Genomic DNA, 24413 nt, shown 5'->3' with positions numbered 1-24413 from the left:
AATGATGTTCCAAACAGTTGATTTTGGTAAGCCTATGGCTTGGCTGATGTGTCTAACAGTTCTATTCTTGTTTCTGAGTCTCATAATGGCTTCTTTGACTTTCATTGGCACAACTTTGGTCCTCATGTTGATAAACAGCAATAAAAGGTGATGGAAAGACTGGGTGCTGAGAGCTCTTATACCTGCATTACTGAAGCATTTAAACACACCTGAGCAATTACAAACACCTGTGAAGCCATGTCCCAAACATTATGGTGCCCTGAAATGGGGGGGGGGGGGGGGGTGATTTTTTTTTCTATTATAAATCGCAAATTGCAGAGTACAGAGGCAAATAAATAAATGATTGGCTTTGTCCCAAACATTATGGAGGGCACTGTATGTACAAACACAGCGGCAATTTCTACATGGTGAAAAAAAATGTATAAAATTTGCCTTTATTAAAATCAGGTAATGTGCACTTTAACCACATCTGATTTTTTTAAAAATTACAAATCTCAAATTGTGGAGTACAAATAAATAAATGATGGGTCTTTGTCCCAAACATTATGGAGGGCACTGTATCTCTTCAAATGTCTTTTGAAAGTGGTAATTGTATCTGCTTCTGTAGCTTTTTCTTAGTTATGGACTACCCTCCGAGTGGAGGAGTTTCTCAATCTCTGCCTGCTCACCTTATCTGTATGTTTTGCATTTACTGGCATGTTACGCTGCTGCAAGTTATAATGTCATTATCTTGTTGTTGGTGACAATTGACAATTAAACACTCTTGACTGATTATGACAAAAACCTGAAAGCTACCAGTTTAATTAAGTTCGTTAACAGTGCAATTTTAGGGAGTGTGGGAGGAAACCAGAGCACCCAGTGAAAACCCATGCAGGTCACAAGGAGAATGTACAAACTCCGTACAGACCGCACCTGTAGTCAGGATCGAACCCGGGTCTCTGGCGCTGTAAGGGAGCAACTCTACCATTGCGCCACCGTGTTATTATTAATTACTGACACACTCAAAATTCCTCCAAGAAGTTCCCTTGTTCACATGTGCAATCTGTCCTACTGGTTCTGGAATACCAACGTTGCTGCCACCAAACCCCCAAGCAAAATAAATATTCAGCACTACTTTTTTTTTTTGCGAAGGTAATTTCGATATTTACAGGCGTTACGGGAATGTACGTTCAAGAACTCACCCAACCAGTCTGCCCAACTCTAACCTCAGCTGTTTCCTGTTATTAGAATCTATAAATAGCGGTGGCCATGTCTAAAGTTTTGCAACATGTGAAATTGAATAATAAACCCTGCAAGAAAAAAAAATGTAATTGTCTGTTTTTTAGGAAGGAAACAGAAGTCGGTTTTGAGAGACTTTAACAGTGGAGAGCACAGACCAAAAACTGGATGGCACACCCTTAGTTTCTTAGTGAAGAATAAGAGTGTTTAGAGATACAGCACGGAAACAGTCCCTTCGGCCCACTGAGTCTGCACCGACCAGCGATCGCTTTACATTAACACTATCCTACACACACTAGGGACAATTTACACTTATGCCAAGCCAATTTACCTACGTCTTTGGAGTGTTTGAGGAAACCAAAGATCTCTGAAAAAAGACACTATTCCTATACACTTTGTAGTTAATCTAGGATTGTGCTTATGTATAGTAATACCTTGGTGAACTGTGTGATAAAAAGAATTTCACTGTAATAAGATAAATGTGACTTTAAAAAAAACATTGAACCTTTGAGCAGTCAAAGGATTCAAGCTGGGGCAAAGATGCACATGATTCACAGTAAATATTCTATTGTGCAACAATACCCAAAACCAATTTTCTCAGAAAACAGGATTTACTCCGTCAATCATACAGCACAGAAAATATGGTCTTCGGCCTGACTCATCCATAACAACGTAGGTGCCTACCCCTGTTCTCCAGAGATGTTGCCTGGCCCGTCGAGTTTCTCCAACACTTTGTGTCACTCCTTTTATCACTGTTTGGTCTGCTCACTGTAGGTTAAACTACTATTTTAAAAGGTTGAACATAATATTAACAGATGGATAAAGTGCAGCGAAAAACAGGGACCACGTAACACATTTTTACCAATCTCAACATCGTGCCTCAGGATCCCCTTAGTCATAGCGTGTCACAGCACAGAAACAGGCCCTTTGGACCAGAAAGCCCATGCTGACCATTAACTACTCATTTATACTAATATAATCCAACTATATTCAGTCCATACTGTCATCAATTCCTCCCAGTTTCTACCACTCACCTTAAACATTCTTTACTCTCCAACTTATTTTCCAAAACAACAGATAAGATTATTAAATGATCAAGATAATCGATTATTATGATCACTGTAATTCATGCCTCAGCAGTGAATAAGTATTTTATTCCCCATTCAGCCTGCAAACACACTCACATTTCTTTCTTCACCCACATGGAAGTAATACAAAGTTGCTGAGGTGACTCGAGAATGTAAATGGAATGAATTGACTGACTGGCCATCTACACACAAAAACATGTTACAACTGGGTGTGTGCAGCAAGGAAACACGTCCAACAACTAAGATGTATTTCTCTAATCAAAGCTAAATGTTCCTTATCCGCGCAAAATTCCAAGAAAGGATGGTGTGTTATTAATGTTTAAATAAAGAACAGCAAAAAAAAAAAAATCACATCAAACATAAATGGCAGCCATTCAAATTTGTCACCAATACTGTTTTTTGTTAGGTAGATAGATCATTCTAAATGAGAACATTAAGTTGTAATTAAAGAACAGTACAGTGGCACAGTTTAGCAATACTGCCTTACAGCCGTGGCAACCAGTGTGTGCACTGACCTCGTGATTTAGTTTAGAGATACAGCGCGAAAACAGGCCCTTCGGCCCAGTAAGTCCACACCAACCAACGGTCCCTGCACATTAACGCTACCCGACCCACAATAGGGACAGTTTGTTTTCCATACTATACCAAGCCCAATTAACCTACAAACCGGTACGTCTTTGGGGTGTGGGAGGTAACTGAAAATCTCGGAGAAAACCCACGCAGGTCACGGGAAGAACGTACAAACTCTGTACAGACTGCACCTGTAGTCGGGATCGAACTTGGGTCTCTGGCGTTCTGAGGCAGCAACTCTACCGTTTCGCCACTGTGCCGCCCGTGTGTGGAATTTGAACTTTCTCCCCGTGACCATGTGGGGGATGTCCTGTCCCCCAGTAATCAACTACCAACACATCCCCAAGAAATGCAGATAGATCAATTGGAAGTGTAAATTGCAAGTTTTGTTTACGGGTAGCAGGAGAAGAGGGAAGAGAAAATAGATTACATTAGAAACACATAACATTATTAAGGGATTGGTCACGCTAAACGCAAGAAACATGTTCCCGATGTTGGGGGTGTCCAGAACCAGGGGCCACAGTTTATGAATAAGAGGGAGGCCATTTAGAACTGAGACGAGGAAAAACTTTTTCACACAGAGAGTTGTGAATTTATGGAATTCTCTGCCTCAGAAGGCAGTGGGGGCTGATGAGGCATTCAAAAGAGAGTTGGATAGAGCTCTTAGGGCTAGCAAAATCAAGGCATATGGGGAGAAGGTAGGAACGGTGTACTGATTGTGGATGATCAGCCATGATCACATTGAATGGTGGGGCAGGTTCGAAGGGCCTAGTCCTGCACCTATTGTCTATGTATCTATGTATTATGGGGGAATAAGTGGGGGAATAGGATTGACGGGTTGTTGAGAGCTAACAATGTCTAGATATCAAATTGGCCTCCTACATGTTGGAAGAAAGGAATATGAAAAAATAATGGAACAAATCAACAGCTACAAAGTTTATGGAAATATGTTGCATTATGCAAAATACATTTGAATTATGAGACTACTCTGCAGAAATGCTGTCTGGAAGAAGGGGCGCATGAAGGGAGCAGGAAGTGACTTTTAACATTTGCTAACTAACTATCCCTCAGATTTGAGGATCAAACAACCACACAGAAATTTACATTTTATTCAATAAGATGTCAAGCAGTAGCAAATAATAGCACCTCTAGATAACAGGCAGAGTTATTAGGAAATTAATAGGAAACAAACACAAAGGCAAAATGTCTGAGCAATGAATTGGCACAGATTCTTATCTGAGAAGCTCTTAATGAAAGCAAATTAAAATTTTACAAGCACCATAACTTGTGCCAATCTCAATGTCCTGCTGAAAGATGTCATTAAGAAATCAATTTATCCAAAGAGCGCAGCGGCAAGGCGATCTTAACTAGAAACATGAGAGCAGAAATGTTCACTCCCGTTAACATCTGGTTGGTCTGAGGAATGGAATTTATATTAATTTTCCTGCCCTTTTAGTCCTGTGTGAGATGATGAACTGTTTCCTCCCCCTATGCCTAGGGAATACCACATTTAAGGTCAACCAAAGACTAAAAACAATAACAGTGAATGTGGGCTGGGAATGTGGGAATCCTGCATTTGCTTACAAAGTGATGTTTCTGGGCATTACAGTGGCCTAGTCTCCAGCATAAAAATCATCCACATGAATAGAAGATCTGCGAAAAGTTCTATTCACCTTCCTCTGTCTCCCTATCATTCTTGTTACCAGAGCTTTCTTGACTACTTCATAAAGTTAACCAACAAAGTACTAGAATGTTAAAGTTAAAAAGTACTTACGAATTCACCAATTCACTGAAGAAATGTTCAAGTTAACTTTCATCCACAGACTCCCTTTTAAAATATGAAGTCTTACTGCTAAAGCAGGAAAAGTAAGCCAGTAAGACATGTCTGAACATATCTACTGTTACACAATGTTTTTACAACATGCCATCCTTGCATTTTTCTCAGAGACAGAAAAACCTTTGAGTGATCGGTAAACAAATAATTGAATTTGCATTTCTAAGATTTCTTACAACTCTTAATTTCCTCAAAACCAGCAAACCTTAACATGAAATAACGATAGATTAAATGCAAAAAGACTGCTACTGTGACTGCTAAAGTAAATAGCATGTGTCAAAGATTCATTACCCAAGAACGCAAGGATCGAACCACATCCCAGATCAGATGAGAACATACAGAAGAAGATGTCCCGCACCACCGGAGAAGGCACCATCTCAGGAATACCACTGATAAGATTTGCTTGTGAAACAGAGGGTTACCAAAGGGTGCAAAGCAGATAATTCTCATTTCTCCTTCTCTGCAATTTATTGAATTTAATAAAACACATAATTAATTGACTAGTTTTGGGGGTGGAAGGCAAACTGATTATTGGATAATTTCCTACTAAGGAATAGAACCTTGCCCAATACAGTGTATCTGAAAGAGCATTTGGAAGTATCTCGAACCAAAACGTCACATATTCCTTTCCTCCAGAGATGACTCTGAGTTGCTGCAGCATTTTGAGTCTATCTACAGTATTTCTTTCTGTTTATGGGGACCACTTCCATATGCTGAAGAAATTATGAACATTTCATGATTTGCTCTTTATCTGATCACGTATACTATATAGCTGTGTTGGGCACATCACATTAAAATTGCAGTCTTCAGTATTTGGCCGATCACCCTACCAGTCCTCTGATATCGCAGTGATGCATTGCTGGATTGGTGCATAAAGTGTGTGAAGAGCAAACTTCCATTGGTAGCAAGTCTGGTGGAGCCTCAGGCCTGTTAGCGATTATTCCATTTTAACGGAATTATGTGGATAGTACACATTAATGCAAAGACCAGTTTTGGTTTAGAGACTCGGCCCTCCGGGTTCACACTGACCAGTGATCGTTGCACACTAATACTATCCAACACACACAAGGGACAATTTACAATTCTTACCAAAGAATATTGCGTATTTGAAGAATAAGCCATCAAAATTTTAACTCTGGGCGTCTGGGTTCCCTCCCATCCAACTCATTGGAAACCTTTGAGCTATATTTAATCAGACTTTTTTGGGCGTCAGTGTTATATCTTGCACTAAATGCTGCGCCCTTTACCCTATATCTGTGCACTATGGGCGGCTTGATTGTATTCATGTAAACCCTCTCCTTTATGGATGGCCTAATCCTGCTGCTATGTCTGATGATCTACAATTTTATGAACCTGGAATGGAGAAGCACCTCGAATACCTGCCACAGCTGCAAACCTATCTGAGTTTCTAACCCTGACGTGGGCCACACAATGGACCCCATCACTCTGGCTGCACAACCCCCTCGCTCTCTGGGACCCCAGCTCACTCCAACTGACCCGCGAGCTGCAGGTCCAACTATCAGCATTTCTGGATAACTGAACGCTGGATTGGTGAACGTGTCAGCGTCTGGCATTGAAGTGCCAGTCTATTTTCTTGACAACCTTGTTCCTGAAATGCAAGGCTTGCTGCCAACAAGCAAACTTGTAAAACTGTCGATTCGTTTTGTCCACAAACTACGAAGAGACGTGATCAAGATTAGATAATTCCAAATTTTAAACAGGAAGGAATTACAGAGTTATTTGAATAATTTACGTCAATTTCCAGCAAAATACGGAAATCATCCACTAGTTTGAAGAAATGTAAAAAATGAGGATTCAAAAAAAAAAAAATCTCCAATGCACAGGACACTTTTGGTAAGCATCAGCATTCGTTATCATTGAGACACAAGCTTATGGTTGAGGGGCAGGCCATATCCTGAATGTCAAATGAAATATCCAGGGGAAAAAAACATGGTGTAAAGATTGACATATTTCCAAGGGAGAGTCAAGAGTGATTCATTGTTATATGTTCCGAAAGCAGAACAATTAAATTCTCACAAGCAGCAGCATTACAGGTCAGTAAGTAGTTTTTAGCATTGGATTAAATGGTGACAAAGTTCCTAGAAAGCTTTATCATCATCACATGCACAAAGCCCACATGATTATTTGTTGAACTAATTGAAAATATCAGATGGGGCTAAAGGGCCTGTCCCACTTGGCCGTCATTTTTGTGCCATTTACCAAAAATGGGGTGGTCGCATTGTGATGCACGGGTAGCGTGTGGGTAGCTGGGAGAGGCATGGAGTTGAATGCGGTATCGCGCGGAGTCCAGGGTTTCGTGCTGCATGTAATCCTCGTGCGCCACCTGCATGACGTATCGCGTACGCACGCTGACGCATTGGCGTCCCGACGTCTCAAATGTATCGCGTGGTGACGCATGGTTACGTCACCGTGCGTAACCATGCGTCGCCGCGCACCGCAGGGTATTCTAATGATGTCACGTGCACCAGACGGCATGATGACGCGTGATTTGCGCGCGACGTCACTCGTGCCGATGCATCGACCTATTTTACATATGACGCGTAAATGAGGTGCAAATGACGGCCAAGTGGGACAGGCCCTTAAAGCATTTGATGGACTTCAAGATCAGAGCTCTTGGCTGTGTCAACTAATGCATAATGGAGCAACCTTTCTGAAAGATTTAGATCGATTTCAAAGGTACTTTCCATTTACAGCGCCTTCTCCAAAGAGCCTTTCTGGAAAATAATTTCCTTTATTCTGTACACAATAATTCTTAGACCTCACATAAATTCCAGTACATCATCTTTATTCAAAATAAAATTAAGAAAATCTTAACAGCTCTCTTATATTGGTAATATTTTCCAGCTTATGTTAGGACACGTTCACCGTTTCATAACCAGACTGCAATGCAAGCCAGGGAGAATATAATAAGACAGAAATACCTGGAGTACCTCAACGGGTCAGACAGCACCTCTGGAGAAAAGGAATAGGTGATGTTTTGGGTAGAGACTCTTCTTCAGACCTTCGCGACCCGAAATGACATGTATTCCTTTTTCCCCCAGAGATGCTGTCTGACCCGCTGAGTAACTTCAGCTTTTTGTGGCTATCTTCAGTTTAAACCAGCATCTGCAGTTCCATCTCACACAGAATAATATCATACTCCCGGTTGAATCATTTACAATTTCAGAACCGTCCAGGAACTTCATTTGAGCCAGGTGCTTTAGAGTTTACCCATCTGAAAACAGACTTGACTCTGCCACTGAGATATGTGTGCCGCAGGCAGCCGGAAATGGGGGGTGCTGCCAATGGGGGATGTGCCAAGGTGGAACTGTTTGCCTGGTCAAAAGAGCATAAAACCCTTAACGGAATCAAGGGAAGAGGGGAAAAAAGCAGGAAGGGGTACTGACTCTGGATGATCAGCAATGATGGGCCCGAAGGGCCGAATGGCCTACTCCTGCACCTAATTTCTATGTCTATGTTTCTATCATATTGAATGGCAGGACTGGCTCGAAGGGCCGAATGGCCTACTCCTGCATCTACTTTTCTATGTTTCCAAAACCCATTCAGCTCATGCAGTAGAGATGCAAGCGATAGAGATCATCTTCAATTTCAGCTCACAGCCCACTATGGTACACAGAGCCTGCCACAGTCTCCTGGCATCTGCTTGGTTGTATTGAGACTGCAGCATGGTCAAGACTTCTCTCTTGGCATCCACCTTGAAAACCTTGGATCTAGACTTTAGCAGAGAGTGAACCTCCCTGATCATCCAAGGTTTCGGGTTAGGATAGACCCAAACTGTCTTTGTCAGAATGCAAAACACTCAAATTTAAACATATACTCGATTACGCTGTCAGCATTAAATTTGAACGCATTATTCCAATAATACCAGCGCGTAAATCAAGCTTTGATATTAAAGGAACAAGTACATTGTTTCAAAAACACACGCCAAATAGTGTAAAACTCAAGATGCCTGTATACACATTCAGGCTGGATAAAGTCATCTTGAACATATCCCAGTCTACCAAGGCAATCCTGAAGAAGACCCTCAGCTTCCTTAGACCACTACTGTGTTACCCTCTTGGTTGGTACCTCATACCCTGTCTGTGAGCTGGCAGGAGCAGTATTGACAGATAATCAGACTGACCGAAATAATGGTGAAGCGTTAGGCATACTTGATGGTGGAGGACTTGTGGTAGAGAGTGGGGCAGGAGACAGGCTGATGGTAAATGGGGAGAGCTTTCCTGAAGCTCGCTTGATTGAAGTCATTAAGGATGATAATGAATCATGTTTGCTGCCTCTCAAGTGTTCATAAGTCACAGAGCAGAATGAGGCCATTCAGGACGTGCTCCCTGTGATTGCATGGGTTTTCTCCGGGTGCTCTGGTTTCCTCACACATTCCAAAGACATACAGGTTTGTAGGTTACTTGGCTTCTGCAAGTTGTAAATTGTCCCTCCTGCGTAAGATAGTGCTACTGTACGGGGTGATCGCTTGTCGGCGCGGACACGGTGGGCCGAAGAACCCGTTTCCTCGTCGCATCTTTAAACAAAAATAAAAAACTAAAAGTCTACTTCACCATTCAGTCGTGGCTGATCTATCTTTGCCCCTTAACCCCCATTCTCCTGCCTCCTTCCCTTGACCTTTGACCCCCTTACTTAACCGAGAAAGTGTTGACAACTTAATATAACATTGCGTTCTTCATTCACGTGGAGGCAGGGTATGGATCTTATACTCGGTTTCCAAGTTAGACAATGCCTTCAGAAGGACCCGATATTTTCTAACCTGTCATTAATAGCTCCTAGTTAAAATTATTCATCATGTGGAATGGAGAACAGATCATATGTCAGCCCTCTAATCACGAGAAGAACCGTATCTGTCCAAGGACTAAAACAAAACATCTAATGTAACAAAATAATACAATTTTGGGGAAGCTTTTAGGATGTACGTAGCCGTTGACTCTCAACATCAGCTGACTGAGATAGTGAGTAACTTAGCTGAATAAGCAACAATGAATTGATTTGCAATTGTGTGGCCTCACAACCCAATTGATCATGGATAATGCTCCTTAGAACAATGGACAATCAGACCGATTCTGTATTTAAACTTGATATTCTATCAAGTAAACAATGCAAACCACATCTCTTTTTATAACTGGTAACTAACATCATACCATTAAATTAAAATTCAACCAACTTAAGTTGTGCAGAATGACATTATGAATTACTCTGGAATTATATGGACAAATAAAATCTTGCAATTGAACATCAGGGGTCAGTACAATTCATGGGGTTCTGCAAGTGACTCATAAAGGTCATAAGCCTTCAAGGATGCAGAGAGAGAGAGAGAGCTGTGGATCAAACTAACCACACGATAACCACACAAACACCCATCAATTGTGACAAGGCTTGCACACCATAACAGGCCACAAAGTGAAGCAGAGCTGTATTACTGGCAACAACATGCCCTCCCCCCGGATATTGTTCCCCCATTGATCACAGGAATGGGGAGGTTAACTTGACGAGGGTTTGACAGCACCCTGCCTGTACTCGCTAGAGTTTAGAAGAATGAAGGGAGACCTCATTGAAAAATGCAGAATAATGAAAAGCTTGGTTAGAGTGGATGTGGAGAGGATGTTTCCACTTGTGGGAGAGTCCAGGACTAGAGGTCATGGCCTCAGAATTAAAGGATGTTTTTTTAGGAATGAGGAGGAATTTATTTAGTCAGAAGGCGGTGAATGTGTGGAATTCTTTGTCATAGAAGGCTGTGAAGTCCAGATCAGTGGATATATTTAAGGCCGAATTAGATAGATTCTTGATGAGTACATGGGTCAGAGGTTACTTTTTTATCTGCACTTTCTCGACATATGCACTTGGTTTATTTTCTCTTTGTGTTACCTGTTGTATTTATCTATGGTTTGATTTAACTCATAACTTGCCTGGACAGCACACAGAACAACGTTTTTCACCGCATCACGGCAAAAGTGCCAACAATAAACCAGTACCAATAAACTGAGTATTTTTATTCCATTAGACAGGGAACATAACAGTTGTGATTTTAATGACATTTATGGACCTGTCCAACTTAGGCGATTTTTTAGGCAACTACAGGCAACTAGTTTGTTGCCACATGTTCGCTGGTGGTCGCCGGGGGTCGTCTCCTCAATTGTGCAAAAAGTCGTAACGTCTTTCAAGATTCAAGATTCAATTTAATTGTCATTTGGACCCCATGAGGTCCAAACGAAGTGCCGTTTCTGCAGCCATACATTACAAACAAATAGACCCAAGACACAACATAATTTACATAAACATCCATCACATCGCTGTGATGGAAGGCCAAAAAAACTTATCTCTCCACTGCACTCTCCCCCCCGATGTCAGAGTCAAAGTCAAAGCCCCCGGCTGGCGATGGCGATTGTCCCGCGGCCATTAAAGCCACACCGGGTGGTGCGAGGTCGCACACCGGGTCTTGGTGTTAGAGCCCCCGGCGTGCGCTCGCAGAGTCCCGCGGCCATTCCAAGCCGCGCGGGGCTTGAGGTCCACCGCGCGGGGCGGTGATGTCAGGCCCCGCTCCAGGAGCTCTTCAACCCCGCAACTCGGGCGGGAGAAGTCGCCGTTGCAGGAGCCCTGAAAAGCGGTCTCCCTCCAGGGACCCGCGGGCTCCCAGTGCCGCCGTCCGCCAGACCCGCAGTTGCAGCCTCCGAATCTCCGGAGGTCGGGCCGCAGCAGCAGCAGCGCTCCACCACCGCTCCAACCGCTCCGGACTCGGCCAGCTCCGCGACGGTGAGGTGAGTCGTCGGCACCAGAGTCCCCGGTCTTCTCCTGTTGGAGGCCGCTCCTCGTTGCAGCCCCAATGACAACGGAGACCCGACAAGAAAAGGTCGGGTCTCCCGTGCAGGGAGAGATTTAAAAGTTACCCCCTCCCTCCCACCCACCCCCCCACACACACACACACCCCAACAAAAAATAACAAAAACTACATTGAAACATAGACAAAAAATAATAAAAACGCAGACGGGCTGCAGAGGCCGCTGCTGACGAGAGTCACGCCGCCTACTGCTGACAAGAGTCGCGCACGCATTTCTGGTCGCCGCTAAATTTTCAACATGTTGAAATTTTTCGGCAACAGTGGGTTTAACGGCTATGAGCGTCGCTTGACTTCTCCTGACGTAAATGCCGTCTATTGATTAGGTTGTCGCCAGGATGATTTAGGTTGTCGCTGGTTTTTCGGCGACCTGCTACGACTATGACAGTCTCCGGCAGTTGCCTAAAAATTAAAAAAATCACCAAGTGGGACAGGCCCATAACTGCTGAAACATTCCAAAGGAATCTAGTGAAAACTAAAAACGCATATGCATAATAAATACTTACTGGAGATGAATGCAAGAATTGATTTTTTAAAAGGATCTCTAAATGTAAAAGTGTTAGCTTTATGAAGGCCATGTACAAGTATAATGGTTCGAGCATGAAGAAGATCTATCTCACCCACATCAGCTCGCTGCTAAAGCAACTCTCATTCTACCCACTGCCCCTTTCTTTCTAGGCATGTAAACTTTTCCTCGCCACATATTTATCCAGTTCCTTCTTGTAAACCGCAATGAATCGATCTCCATGTCTACAGGAAGCACACTCCAGATGGCAACCACATGCTGTGTAAAATAATTTTTCCCCGTGTCACTCTTCATTTACTTTCCTGTTATTTTATTCCTGCAAGCTTCATTTCTCAACCCCTCCACCAAAAGGTAGTCTCCCACTATCCATTCCGTCTAGACTCTTCATTATTTTATATACCGTATTTCCTGGTAATGAAGATGCAATTTTTCACCCCAAAATAAGGCACGAAAATCTACCTGCGTCTTGGAGGCCGAAGGTTAGGTTGTTAGCCAAGAGAGATAGACTTGGCTATCCTTCAGTACAGCAACATCAAGAACGATGTTGCTGTATTCAGGGGATAGCCGAGTCTATCCCTCTTTGCTGGCAGCTGATGGGAAGCGGCGGTAAAGTGGGAAGCGGCTGTAAAAGGACTGCACCGCTGGGGGGGGGGGGGGGGGGGGGGGGGGGGGGGGGGGGAGTTCCTTTCACAGCGTGTGGGGAGTCTGGCTAGGGTTAAAGTTGAGGGGAGGGCAGGAGAGTTGACAAGGAGGGGGTCGGGGAACATGCCTGCAACTCACTCACTCACCGCTGCCATGATGCTCCGGGCGTGGAGCCAAGTAACTCGTGTGGCTCAAAATAGAGTGTGACTTGTAAATGGCCTTTTCAAGTTATTGTCGTCAAGTTTTTCAATTGCATTCCAAGCTTGGTTCGTGAACAGCTACATCCGAAACCGCAAGAAATTGCAATGAATTGTGGACGCAGCCCAGGCCATCACAGAAACCAACCTCCCTTCCATTGACTTCATTTATACCTCACATTGGTTTGTCAAGGCCAGCAGCATAATCAAGAACGAGTCACACACTGGCCTCTGCCTGGTCTCCTCTCTCCCATCAGGGCAAAAGGTATAGGTGTAAAAAGGCACACTTCCAGTTTCAGGGGCAGTTTCTACCCAGCAACTGAATCATCCTACCAAAACTAGAGAGCAATCCTGAACTACTATCTACCTCAATGGTGACACTCGGACTATCTTTGATCAGACATTAATGGCTTTACCTTGCACTAAACGTTATTCCCTTATAATGTAACCATACACTGTAAATGACTCGATTGTTATCATGTATTGTCTTTCCACTGACTAGTGAGCACGCAACAAAAGCTTTTCACTGTACCTCGGTACACGTGACAATGAACTAAACTGAAGTTGCCTCACCATTTTCAATGACTTGTGTGGACATCTTCCCAGATCCTTCTGCTCCTTCACCCTTTTGAGAACAATATCCTTTATTCTATTTGCGTTACGCAGGTTGGAATAGAGTTCACTCCTCTGCTCACTGTTGTAAGTGTGGAAGGGGACTGAGGAACTCGGCTGAGGGCGTATCAGGTTCTCCACAGATACTGCCTGACTTGCAATTATAGCATCTTCATTCTCTCTTGTGCTAATTCATCTTCTCACCTTCATGCTGTGTAAAATAAAAGGCTGCAGCATCTTCTTACACCACTTAAATACCTACTCACTTTCTTGATTAGTAATGGTGTCAGGGGTTATGGGGAGAAGGCAGGAAAATGGATTGAGAGGGAAAGATATATCAGCCATGATTGAATGGCGGAGTAAGCTTGATGGGCTGAATGGCCTAATTCTGCTCCTATAATTTATGAACTCAACCTGCACCATTAGCACTGGTTGTCATTCAGGCTGTCGTAGTCTCCAACATATATAGTATCTCTTTGCCTCCAACTAGAGATGTTTGATATCTAATTTTTCCTCAGCCTGATTAAAGGTCATCCAGTTAAAAGTTCCAGTTAAAGGCCTAAAAAGCAAACTGTTTCTTTCATCACAGTCGATGCCCGACTTACTGAGTTTAAAAAAAAAAGATTTTTGGTTTTGACTTAGTGCTGCAATAGTCCTGCTGGTGGTTGCTCATTCAAAGAGACAGGGATTGTTAAAAATACCAATGTTCTTATTAAAATCCAAGCTGCACTTTCAGGATAGGAAACAAAACAGATAAAATGGAAAAAATTCTGGGATATTATCGTTGATGTCCTTCAACCTTGGTTTACTGCACCATTATATACAAAGAAACCATAAGACATAGAAACAGAATTAGATTTCATGGATGTTGCTTGACCCACTGAGTTCCTTCAGTAGTTTGTGTTTTGCTCACCAGACATTGGTTATCTCCAGGCCCTGTGGGGTGATTGACCATGAGAAAGTCCCTTGACATCAAAGGAATAGTATGCCAGCGAGCTTTCTCTATACCGTCAATACAGATTATATGATGTTTGCATGCAGTTGCAACATTGTTCACAATTCTTCAAATGTTTCTAAGATCTGTTACTTTCCCTTCATTTGTTTTGTTTTGAACAATAAATACTGCTTAGTCTTAAAAACATATTGGACTATGATATAAAACACTCACACAGTAAATCAATTACAGCACACATTGCCAGATAGTAAGGATAGAATATTGGTTTTGGCTGTCTCTGCTAACTGAATTACTACAGCCCACAAGTTGTTTATGATGACACAAAGCCAGCATTAACCAAGATGCATTCTTTAAGTTGCTATTTCAGAACCCAAGTTTCGCCGTGAATAAAGTGCAAACTTTTCTGTGAATGAACACATGGATTTATTTTTATACAATGGCATTATAATCATAAACGTGCAAGAAAAGGCTTTATTGCCCACCAAGCTGCCTTTATTGCCCACCAAGCTGCCAGTCAAAACAATCTTTCCCAGATGCAATCTTGGTGGTGGGAAAACCCAATCAGAACAGGATTAATTAAAGCAAGCCGGCACTGATCTCCGGTTGCCAAATACTTGCACTCCCATTCACACACTCACGTTTCTGTCAGTTGGAGGAAGAGCACCTCGTATTCCATTTGGGCAGCTTTTGACTTCTCTAACTTCAAGTATCTCTGGCTTTCCCTCTCTCTGCATCCCTCCCCCCTTCTCAGTTCTCAGACTAGCCTGACTGTCCTTGTTTACATGTTATCTATTTGCTTTGTTGTTAACTTCTCCCGGTTAACAGATTTTTTTCCTTGAGCTGCATCCCCTGTCTCATTTTCACACCTTGTACTTCCTTATCTCTGTATCTCCCCCAACTCGGTCTGAAGAAGGATCTCAATCCAGAGATTTCTCCAGACAGCATCTCTCCAGAGATGATGCTTGTCCCACTGAGTTACTCCAGCCATTTGTGTCTATCTGTGGATAAAGGCAATGCAGATACAAGGAACTGCAGGTGCAATTTTTTTTAAGTCACAAAGTGCTGGAGTAACTCAGAGGGTCAGGCAGCATCACTGGAGAACATCGATAGGTGACATTTCAGGTTGAGACAGACACATTTGGATGAGTTCAGGGAAACTTTAGGAGAATGGCTTTGGGACAATGGACTCGAGTTTGTTTTATTGTCATGTGTATGAGGGACAGACAAGAACTGTACACAAGAGATTTAAAGCTGATGTATTATTGGAACAAGGTACAGACACAATGGGCCGAATGACCTCATTTGCTGCAACAATCCTATGGAATAAAAATGTGATGCCATTATTCCAGGTTTTCAGTCAATGTTTAAGGATATAAAAGTTTAAGGATAATTAAGCCACATAAAGCCATCCGTTTAGTCAGCAGAAAGTTGAAATTGCTTTACAAAGTATTATACTTGTAAAACAAAAGTGGCTGGAGAACCATTAAGGACTGTGCACATCCAACACAAAAAATGTCAATAGAATTGACTTGAATCACTATGTAAATTTCTAAATAACACAGCCAAATGCAATGACTCTGATTCCGCTAAAATAGTGACAATGACAATTTTATGACATTTTTTTTTTACCATAACGATAGCTCTAGGATCAGTACATTTTGAACAAGACAATATTATGATTATCTACTCTCTTCTAACACAAAAATGCATCCATTCTAACATCATTCTTTTATATTTAATGATCTATCTATTCAAGGACCCACAACATCCTGGCCACACACCCATCTTTCCACTGCCATCAGGTAGAAGGTACAGGAGCATCTCTCTGTGTCTGTATATATTCTATGGTATTTGGTCACACTGATCTGATCTGTACCTAAAATATTCTGTCGTGCTGCAGCAAGCAAGAATTTCATTGTTATATCTGGGACATATGACAATAAACTCTCTTGACTCTAAACGCATATCACATTTTGTTCCAAAAACGTATTCGTTCCTGGTCTGTGTGTGTGCATTGAAATTTGACAAACAAGTCAATGCCGTGGTAAAAGCTAGCTTCTTTCAGCTTCGGACGATAGCTAAAATTAAACAATTCCTCCACTTTGATGACCTCGAAAAGATCATCCACACATTTATCTCCTCCCGCCTAGATTACTACAACTCTCTTTACACTGACATCAACCAATTTTCCCTGTCCCGCCTGCAACTGGTCCAAAACGGGCACCCGAAAAAGGGACCACATCTCTCTGATCCTGGCCTCTCTCCACTGGCTCCCTGTGCGGTTCCGTATACAGTTCAAGACCCTCCTCTATGTCTACAAAGCCCTCAATGGGCTTGCCCCCTCCTACATTAAAAGTCTTCTCACCCACCACTCCACCTCCAGGTCCCTCAGATTGGCCGACTTGGGGCTGCTGAATATCCCGCGGTCTAGGCATAAGCTTAGGGGGCCTTTGCAGTTGCAGCTCCTAGACTGTGGAACAGCATCCCCATTTCCCATCAGAACTGCCCCCTCCACCTTTAAATCAAGACTAAAATCTTATCTATACTCCGAAGCCTTTCCTGACGTCCACTGAACGAGGGCTATATGTATATAGTTTATTTGTTTATACTATTCTTATAACAAACTTGTAAAGCACTTTGGCCAACGAGTTGTTTTTTTAAATGTGCTATATAAATAAATGTGACTTGACTTGACTTGGTATGTGTACATATCTCTTCCGTTTACACAACAAAACCAAAATTAATGACAACAGCGTTCTCGCTAAAAAAACAAACATACCCCTGATATGTACCAATTATGCCGATAATATGCCTATTAACACCTCCCCTGAAGCACCATATATCAAGTAGTTAGTTCTTGGCATGAAAGCATGAAATTAACTACGTTTGAGGTTTAGTGTCCCCAGGAAGTACAGTACATTGTTGATTTTCTTGCACCCCACCTGGTGACAGGCCAAGACTGTACTGACAGAAGAACCAATCGGTACTGCAATTATTAAAGTTTCAACTATTGCCGATTTTTTTGGCAAACAAAACTAACAAAGCCGTCACCCTGAACGTACGTAAATTCAAAGGATATTTTAATCATTCTGCATTCATCGAGCACGTCCAATTGCTTCTGATTAGGCTTTAAACCACGCTCTCCACTCAGTTACAAGTTTAATTAATCAAAAAACTTTATTTTGCTTTTAAAGTGTGATTACCCAATTTAAAAAAAAAAACAACCCACAAACTTTAAAAGAGACAGCATTGTAACGCGTGGGGTTTGGGACGAAACAAGAAGAACCGATGAGCGAAGGCCGGTGGCAACAAGCTTGGAAGAAGCCGAGGGGAACCGCGGCCAAACACTCGAGACGGGGTGAAAGAACTTCTTTCACGTCCTGAGCCCGCCAAGAAGCGCGCGAGGTCTCCCTCCCACCCCCTCCCTCTCCCTCTCCCCTCCCCCTACATTATTATTTGTTAATATAACGAAGACAAACTTTAATCGGCTGTTTCTACCTGATGGACTGGACTGGAGGGCAGGAGAGGGAACCTTTTGTATCCCTCGCTGGAACGCTGATTGTTGTTGCTGCTACTTTGTTGCACTGTCCGCGCTCCTCGCACCTGCTCCCCGAAGGGCGGCGCTCTGCGGCAGCCCGCATTGGCCGCTGGGAGATGTAGTCTTTGGCCACTCACCAACACACCATTTCAAGAGTTGGACTAATCTTTATTGTTTACATTTCCTGCTGACAGGAAAGCAACAAATCCCAATCTGATACTGAAGACGGTTAATGTGTAGGAAGGAACTGCAGATGCTGGTTTACACCGAAGATAGACACAAAATGTTGGAGTAACTCAGCGGGATAGACAGGATCTCTGCAGAAAGGGAATAGGTTAGGTTTCTTCAGACTGAGTGTCAGGCTGAGAGAGAAGCTAGAATAAGGATCTCAACCCAAAGCTTCACCTACTCTTTTCAAGAGATCCTGCCTGTCCTTCTGAGTTACTCCAACCGTTTGTATCTATCCACAAGTCACGTCAGGAGTGTTTTATTGTCGGGGTGGAACTGCTGATGCTGATCTGCACCAAAGATAGACACAAAATGCTGGAGTAACTCTGCAGGACAGGCAGCATCTCTGGAGAGAAGGAATTGGTGATTTTTCCGATCAAAACCCTTCTTCAGTGATTTAAATTCAGATGTCTCACATCATCTAAAAGGCTCAACCATCTTCAGCTAAATAGATACAAATGGCTCGAAAGAGTGCAGGGAAGATTTACCAGGATGTTTCCAGGACTTGAGGGGCCTGGTGAGGGGAAAGTTGAGAAGGCTAGGACTTTATTCCTTGGAGCACAGGAGGATGAGGGGTGATCTTATAAAGGTGTATAAATTTACGTGGGGAATAGACAGCATGGACATTTTTTTACCCAGAGTAAGGGAATCAAGATCCAGAAGACATAGGTTTCAGGGCAGAGGGGCAAGATGTAAAAGGAATCTGAGGTGCAATTTGTTTCATTCATAGGGTGGTGGGTATGTGGAATGAGCTGCCAGAGGAGATTGTTGAAGCAGGTACTATAACAGCATTTGAAAGGCACTTGGACAGGTACATGGATAGAAATAGCTTAGTGGGATATGGGCCAAACATGGGCAAATGGGACTTGCTTAGCTGAGGCATCTTGGTTGGCTTAGATGAGTTGGGTTGAAGGGTCTGCTTCCATCCTGTATGACTCTGTAACTTTAAATGTGGGCCCTCAATGGCTTTTTATTTATTAATGCGGCAAGGCACTAAGATTTTAACGTAAAGCTAAATAAACAGATTTTTTTTCTGCAGGAAACCAAAATTGCTTACCACAAGGCACTTGGAAAACCCCAAACTTGTTAAGTTTAAGACACCGCAATAAAACCTGCGTCACATCGTTTCAATCTTCCGATGAACCAGCACGGTACAGTCATTTTAATTTTCCACAAAAAGATAAAAAGAACATATGCCATAAGCTATATCTTTTCATAGGTTTAGAGTAATTAAAATCATGGCATTTACAAATTGGATCACCTTCATATCCACACATGCATGTATTCCAAAACTTCAGCCCAAAAATTGGATCACTGGTTCTTCAGTGACCTGGAATAAGGATGTGAATCGGAAATCTTTGAACTAGTATAGCCCATACATTTTCGTGAATTGAGTTTCTCAAATCTCCTTTCCCTTAGGAGCTGACAAAGCCATAGTCCCCAATACAGTCAAGCAACCTTCTCCATACTACAATGATCTCCACCTACCTAATACATCAATAATCAGAAGACATTACTAAACCAGGCAGGATTATGGGGAAGGAGGAGCTATATCACTTTGCAGGTTTATCTTAAATGGATGATTTTCAATACTTAAATGGATACATTTCTGAACCAGTTATTTAAATGATCCACTGCCACATATGTTTAAGAAAGAACTGCAGATGCTGGAAGGTAGACAAAAAAGCTGGATCATGTGTACTTTTCCAAAGAGGAGAAGGCACCTCATCTACAGAACTTGGATGTTTACACAACATATGTATTCCTCTGCAGATGTTTACTCTGCAAGTGTAAATTTGACTGCTGGTTTGCCATACTTAAAAAAAAAAAATTACCTGCAAAATTCTGGCCATTTAGAGAGTGGGAATCTCAAAATATACTCAGCTTCACTATTAATCTTTGTGATCTGCCTAAAGCCCATTTCAAGTGCTTGTCTATGCAGGAGCCTGTGGTAAAATTAAAAGCTGTAGACTTGCAACTGTGAATAACAATGACAATCTCCTCCGATGCTGAAGCCAACTTAAACCCCGCTTCCTCTAATCTTCATTTCCAAATATCTAGTTCTTTGGCTCGATGGCCATGTTTCTGACTGGCGATGCCTGTAATTGCTTTTAAACCTTAAAGTTGTTATATAAATATTACTTGCTTATCTTTTTCTAATTGTGTCGGAAATTTCCAGCTGGTGAAAATGATGGTGGCATTTTTTCCATATTTGGCCAACAGAAGCCAAACCGAATTAAGTCAAATTAAAAATAAGCTGTTCATAGAAACTGTCCTATAATCATTGCTATCTGAAGATATTTATATGGTGGTGCAAGGGAGTGGTGAAGGTACAAGAACAGGAACTGGAAAAAATACTGTAGCTCGAGAAGTTGTTGAAGCCATACCAAGATATCAATAACAGCTGCCAACCCGAATAGATTGTGAATTCAAAACTGAGTCCAGAATATGATAGAGTCACTATTCAATACTTGAGCGTTATTAGAAAATGTACCAGGTCGAATAAAGAATGGAAGTAGGGCAGAGAAATTACTTAGAGATCGGTAGGTATGCAGTTCAATAATGACCTTTAATTTGTGAGGTTCGTTTACAGATTGCTCTGCATGTTATGTGAGTTTCATGCAACAGTTGCTTCTCTACTTGGGGAAATAGCGTGGTGGTTTCAGTTTCCTGTCACGTGAACAAAGCGGCTCTCGACTCTATCGAACAGCAGAGAATGCCTATGTTTTGGGTGGCGGCTATAATTCCGCTCTTCTCCAAAGAAGGTTTTGTCTGATATTAGCAAACGCTCACAGGAGCCTTTTCAGAACATGGAGCAAGGCACCGTGGACATCTCAGATGCAGATCCTGGTGAGTCAGACCATATGCTACATTGAACTGAAACCTAAGTAAAGATGATGCTAATATTTGAATCAACATGCGATTTTCAGTGGATACAATTTTCTCCAACGTCATATATTGAATTTTCATGGCATTTATTTTTTTTCGGACGGTGATATCAGGTTTTAGTCTCAGGTTTTACTTATTTAGATCAGGATATGGGATTCTGTCTTTTATGCTTTATCTTGCTTAACTATTCAAATTGCTTCTCGCAATCTTAGTCACCAGCTGCCCACTGCCTGGAACTATTTCCCACATCCTGACCTGCCGAATTACTTGGCTGGTATTTTCTTCATTACTTTTCACAATTTTTGGGGGTCTCTGTATTCTGTGGCTGCAGTGTATTTTTCCATGGAGGAGGTGGTGAGCCAACCGGTTCTCATTGTTATTTTTTATTCACTTGAGGGATGTGGACTTCGCACCAAATTAAATTGCCTCACGCTAGCTACCATGTCCACCTTTCCACCCTGCCCACAAATTCCCCTGGACCGTCTCTCCCCTCCTTGATCTCTCTGTCCACATCACAGGGGACAGTCTACTGATTGACGTCAACTGCAAACCTACTGACGTCCACAGTTAATCTGGGCTGCACTTCCTCCCACCCTGCCTCTTGCAAAGACGCTATCCCCTACTCTCAATTCCTCTGTCGCCGCAAGCATCTGTTCTCAGGATGAGGGTTTCCATTATAGGATATCCAATATGTCCTTTTCCTTTAATAAAAGTGTTGTCACCCCTACTGTCATAGACGGAACCTTCACATGCCTCTCCTCTGTCCTGTAGTCAGTCTCTCTTTCTCCCTCTCCCCCTCTCCTCCTCTTAGTGTGCGGGGATGGCCGATCGGCGCGGATTCAGTGGGCCGAGGAGTCTAATTTCCGCGCTGTTTTTCTAAACTAAACAAAGCTGCGTCATCTGCTCATGCATCAAAATATGTGAATTGAGAAAAAAAATTGGTGTGTGTTTACTTCCTTTCGCATAAATTTAGTGAGAGCCAATGTTTATTCCATACCCCAGATCTCTTGGTAGTGAACTGTGAGGATGAATATCCATTACCTAATCTGTCCTAACAAAGGAGTTGCTTCTACCTCAAACAAATAAATAAATACGGTAGTCTAATCTCTTTGTCAAAGGAAAAGGAAGCAAAGGATTCCTTCTCATGGTTTTTTTGGAAGGTGCTGTGTGAGACATTGCAGGACTAAGCCTGCAACCACTACGCTGCACAAATTATAGGTGTCAAATTCTAGAGTGGTCGTGATTTGATGTTGATTTGCAAAACATTGGCTCACCACTGATCCTACATGAAGCCATCAACAAAGATTTACATTTCTGTCGATTAGATTCTCCCTTTCCCAGCATGAATATAATCCTGGCATCATCCACAGGGAACGCATGGACTCTGGTGATTGTGATGTGAAGGTGGCTAGACAGCTCATTAGTGTGAATAATCCTCAGAGGGCAAATCTCGAATAAATAAGCTATAATTTAAGCATAATTTGTAAGCGTTTTAAGAAAGAGAAATTTGTTGAGAGGAATCTTTGTTGTTAAGGTAAAAAATTAATTATCCAAAGCCAAGCTGACAAATATATATTTTTAAAATATTGAATTTTGAAATAGTTATCTTAAAGGATTTGAACATCATGTGTAGTATTAATTCTTCAGGACCAGTCAGATGTTAGTATTAATTGTGCATTAAATATCTAAGTCAAAGCTCAGTTACATACCATTTATCTCAGTTTAGGGAGCATAGTTATTAAAGGTTACAGTGCATGACTCCAATCAAGCCAAACCCAAGTACAAATGGTAATGAATGTGAAGGTAAAAATACAGAGGGAACAATATATTATTTTTAATAGGGACATTTTTAAGGAGAAGATTGACAGATTTTTTGATTAGTACGGGTGTCAGGTGATATGGGGAGAAAGCAGAAGAATGGGGTCGAGAGGAATAGATAGATCAGCCATGATTGAATTATAGAGTAGTGTTGATGGGCCAAATGGCCTATTTCTGCTCTGAGAGCTTATGACCTTATCAATATAGCTCTCAGCATTGTAGCATTACAGTTTCTAAGAATGGATTAAGGTGAGCTAGGTTGGAGAATCATGACTGTATCCTAGCCTATGGAATGACCTTTCAGACTGGGTAACAAAGGGGAAGAAGCTGTTCCTCAGTCTGGTGTTGGTGAATGGCACGTTGGTCAACTTTGAATAATAACAATGCTATGATGTGTCTTCTGAACTTTTTAAATGATCAATATAAATGCATATTATTGCTGAACAGTACGAAGTCTTATGAAGCGGACTCCATACAATTATTTATTTCCTGTTAAAACCAAAGACCCCAATACTAACAGTGACTGAGCTAACTTATTCGAAGTAGCAAGGAATGAACCAAATAGTTACTTGATATGTATGTGCTCTTTCCTAACAGACGGGAACTCTTTGCATAAAGATTCCCCGCAATTTTATGATGAAACCAACATTTTCCAGCAACTTCCAAGTTACAAGTCAGTGAGAAGCAGATCCAAGTCCATGATTCCCCAAGATAAACACCAATCATTAACAAGGAACTCAGCTGCAGTTTCCTCTTCAGAGTACACCTATAATGAGTCGGATATGTTTGTGAACAGCAAGCAACCTCTGAGAGAGCTTCCTATCAACATGGCAGAGAAAAAGAGAGTGCGGTCAGTTCTACACCATGGGACAGCAGTTCCTATATTTATATTTAATCCATTTGGGGAAACCGCCTTATTGTTTGTGCAATTACCAATTTTCAATTTTTATCACCTATAAAGGCACAATGATTTAAGAAATTGGTAGGAGCAACATTGGGGGGTGCACAGTGGTAGAGTTGGCACAGCGGTAGTTGCTGCCTTACAGTGCAAACGCCCCGGGTTCGATCCTGACTACAGCTGCTGTCTGCACGTTCTCCATGTGACCATATGGGTTTTCTCCGGTTGCTCCGTTTTTTCCCCCACATTCCAAAGATCTTGGTTCCCAGTGAATTCCCACTGAGGTATTTCTTCAGCAGTCCCCTAGTATTGGGGGCGGTACGAGAGAGATGGTAAGATGTGTATTCCAGGAAAATGAGGAAAGTATGATGAGCAGAATGGAGCATTCTTCCCTGGGGTGGGGGGGCGGTTATAATTAATGAGAGTCTGGGAGATGTTTGGTGGTTGAGATGGGGTGTTAGTCAGTAAGATGAATGGTGAAAGGACAGTGTTCTTCAGTTCTATCGTATTTAGAAGGCAAATGTGTTGTGATAGAATTGCT

At 42.2% G+C, this 24413-nt stretch overlaps 2 protein-coding genes across 2 annotated transcripts in view; one reads left to right on the top strand and one right to left on the bottom strand.

The window, feature by feature from the left end:
• LOC129708268 (transmembrane channel-like protein 6) overlaps positions 1-18139 on the bottom strand; it is a 70599-nt gene extending 52460 nt beyond the window's left edge. Inside the window, 1 exon segment of the mRNA XM_055653913.1 lies at positions 18000-18139. The gene's annotated coding sequence lies outside the window, so the exon portion shown is untranslated.
• Positions 18140-18893: 754 nt separating this feature from the next.
• LOC129708267 (transmembrane channel-like protein 7) overlaps positions 18894-24413 on the top strand; it is a 37028-nt gene continuing 31508 nt past the window's right edge. The window contains exons 1-2 of the mRNA XM_055653912.1: positions 18894-21117; positions 23572-23824. Coding sequence (XP_055509887.1) covers positions 21078-21117; positions 23572-23824 — 293 coding nt within the window. The 5' untranslated portion in view covers positions 18894-21077. The remainder of the gene's footprint in view (positions 21118-23571; positions 23825-24413) is intronic.

Source organism: Leucoraja erinacea, chromosome 23, assembly GCF_028641065.1.
Source record: "Leucoraja erinacea ecotype New England chromosome 23, Leri_hhj_1, whole genome shotgun sequence".
NCBI classification, from domain to species: Eukaryota; Metazoa; Chordata; class Chondrichthyes; order Rajiformes; family Rajidae; genus Leucoraja; species Leucoraja erinaceus.
The sequence above is the reverse complement of the archived record's forward strand: the minus strand, read 5'-3'. Positions and strand labels throughout refer to the sequence as shown.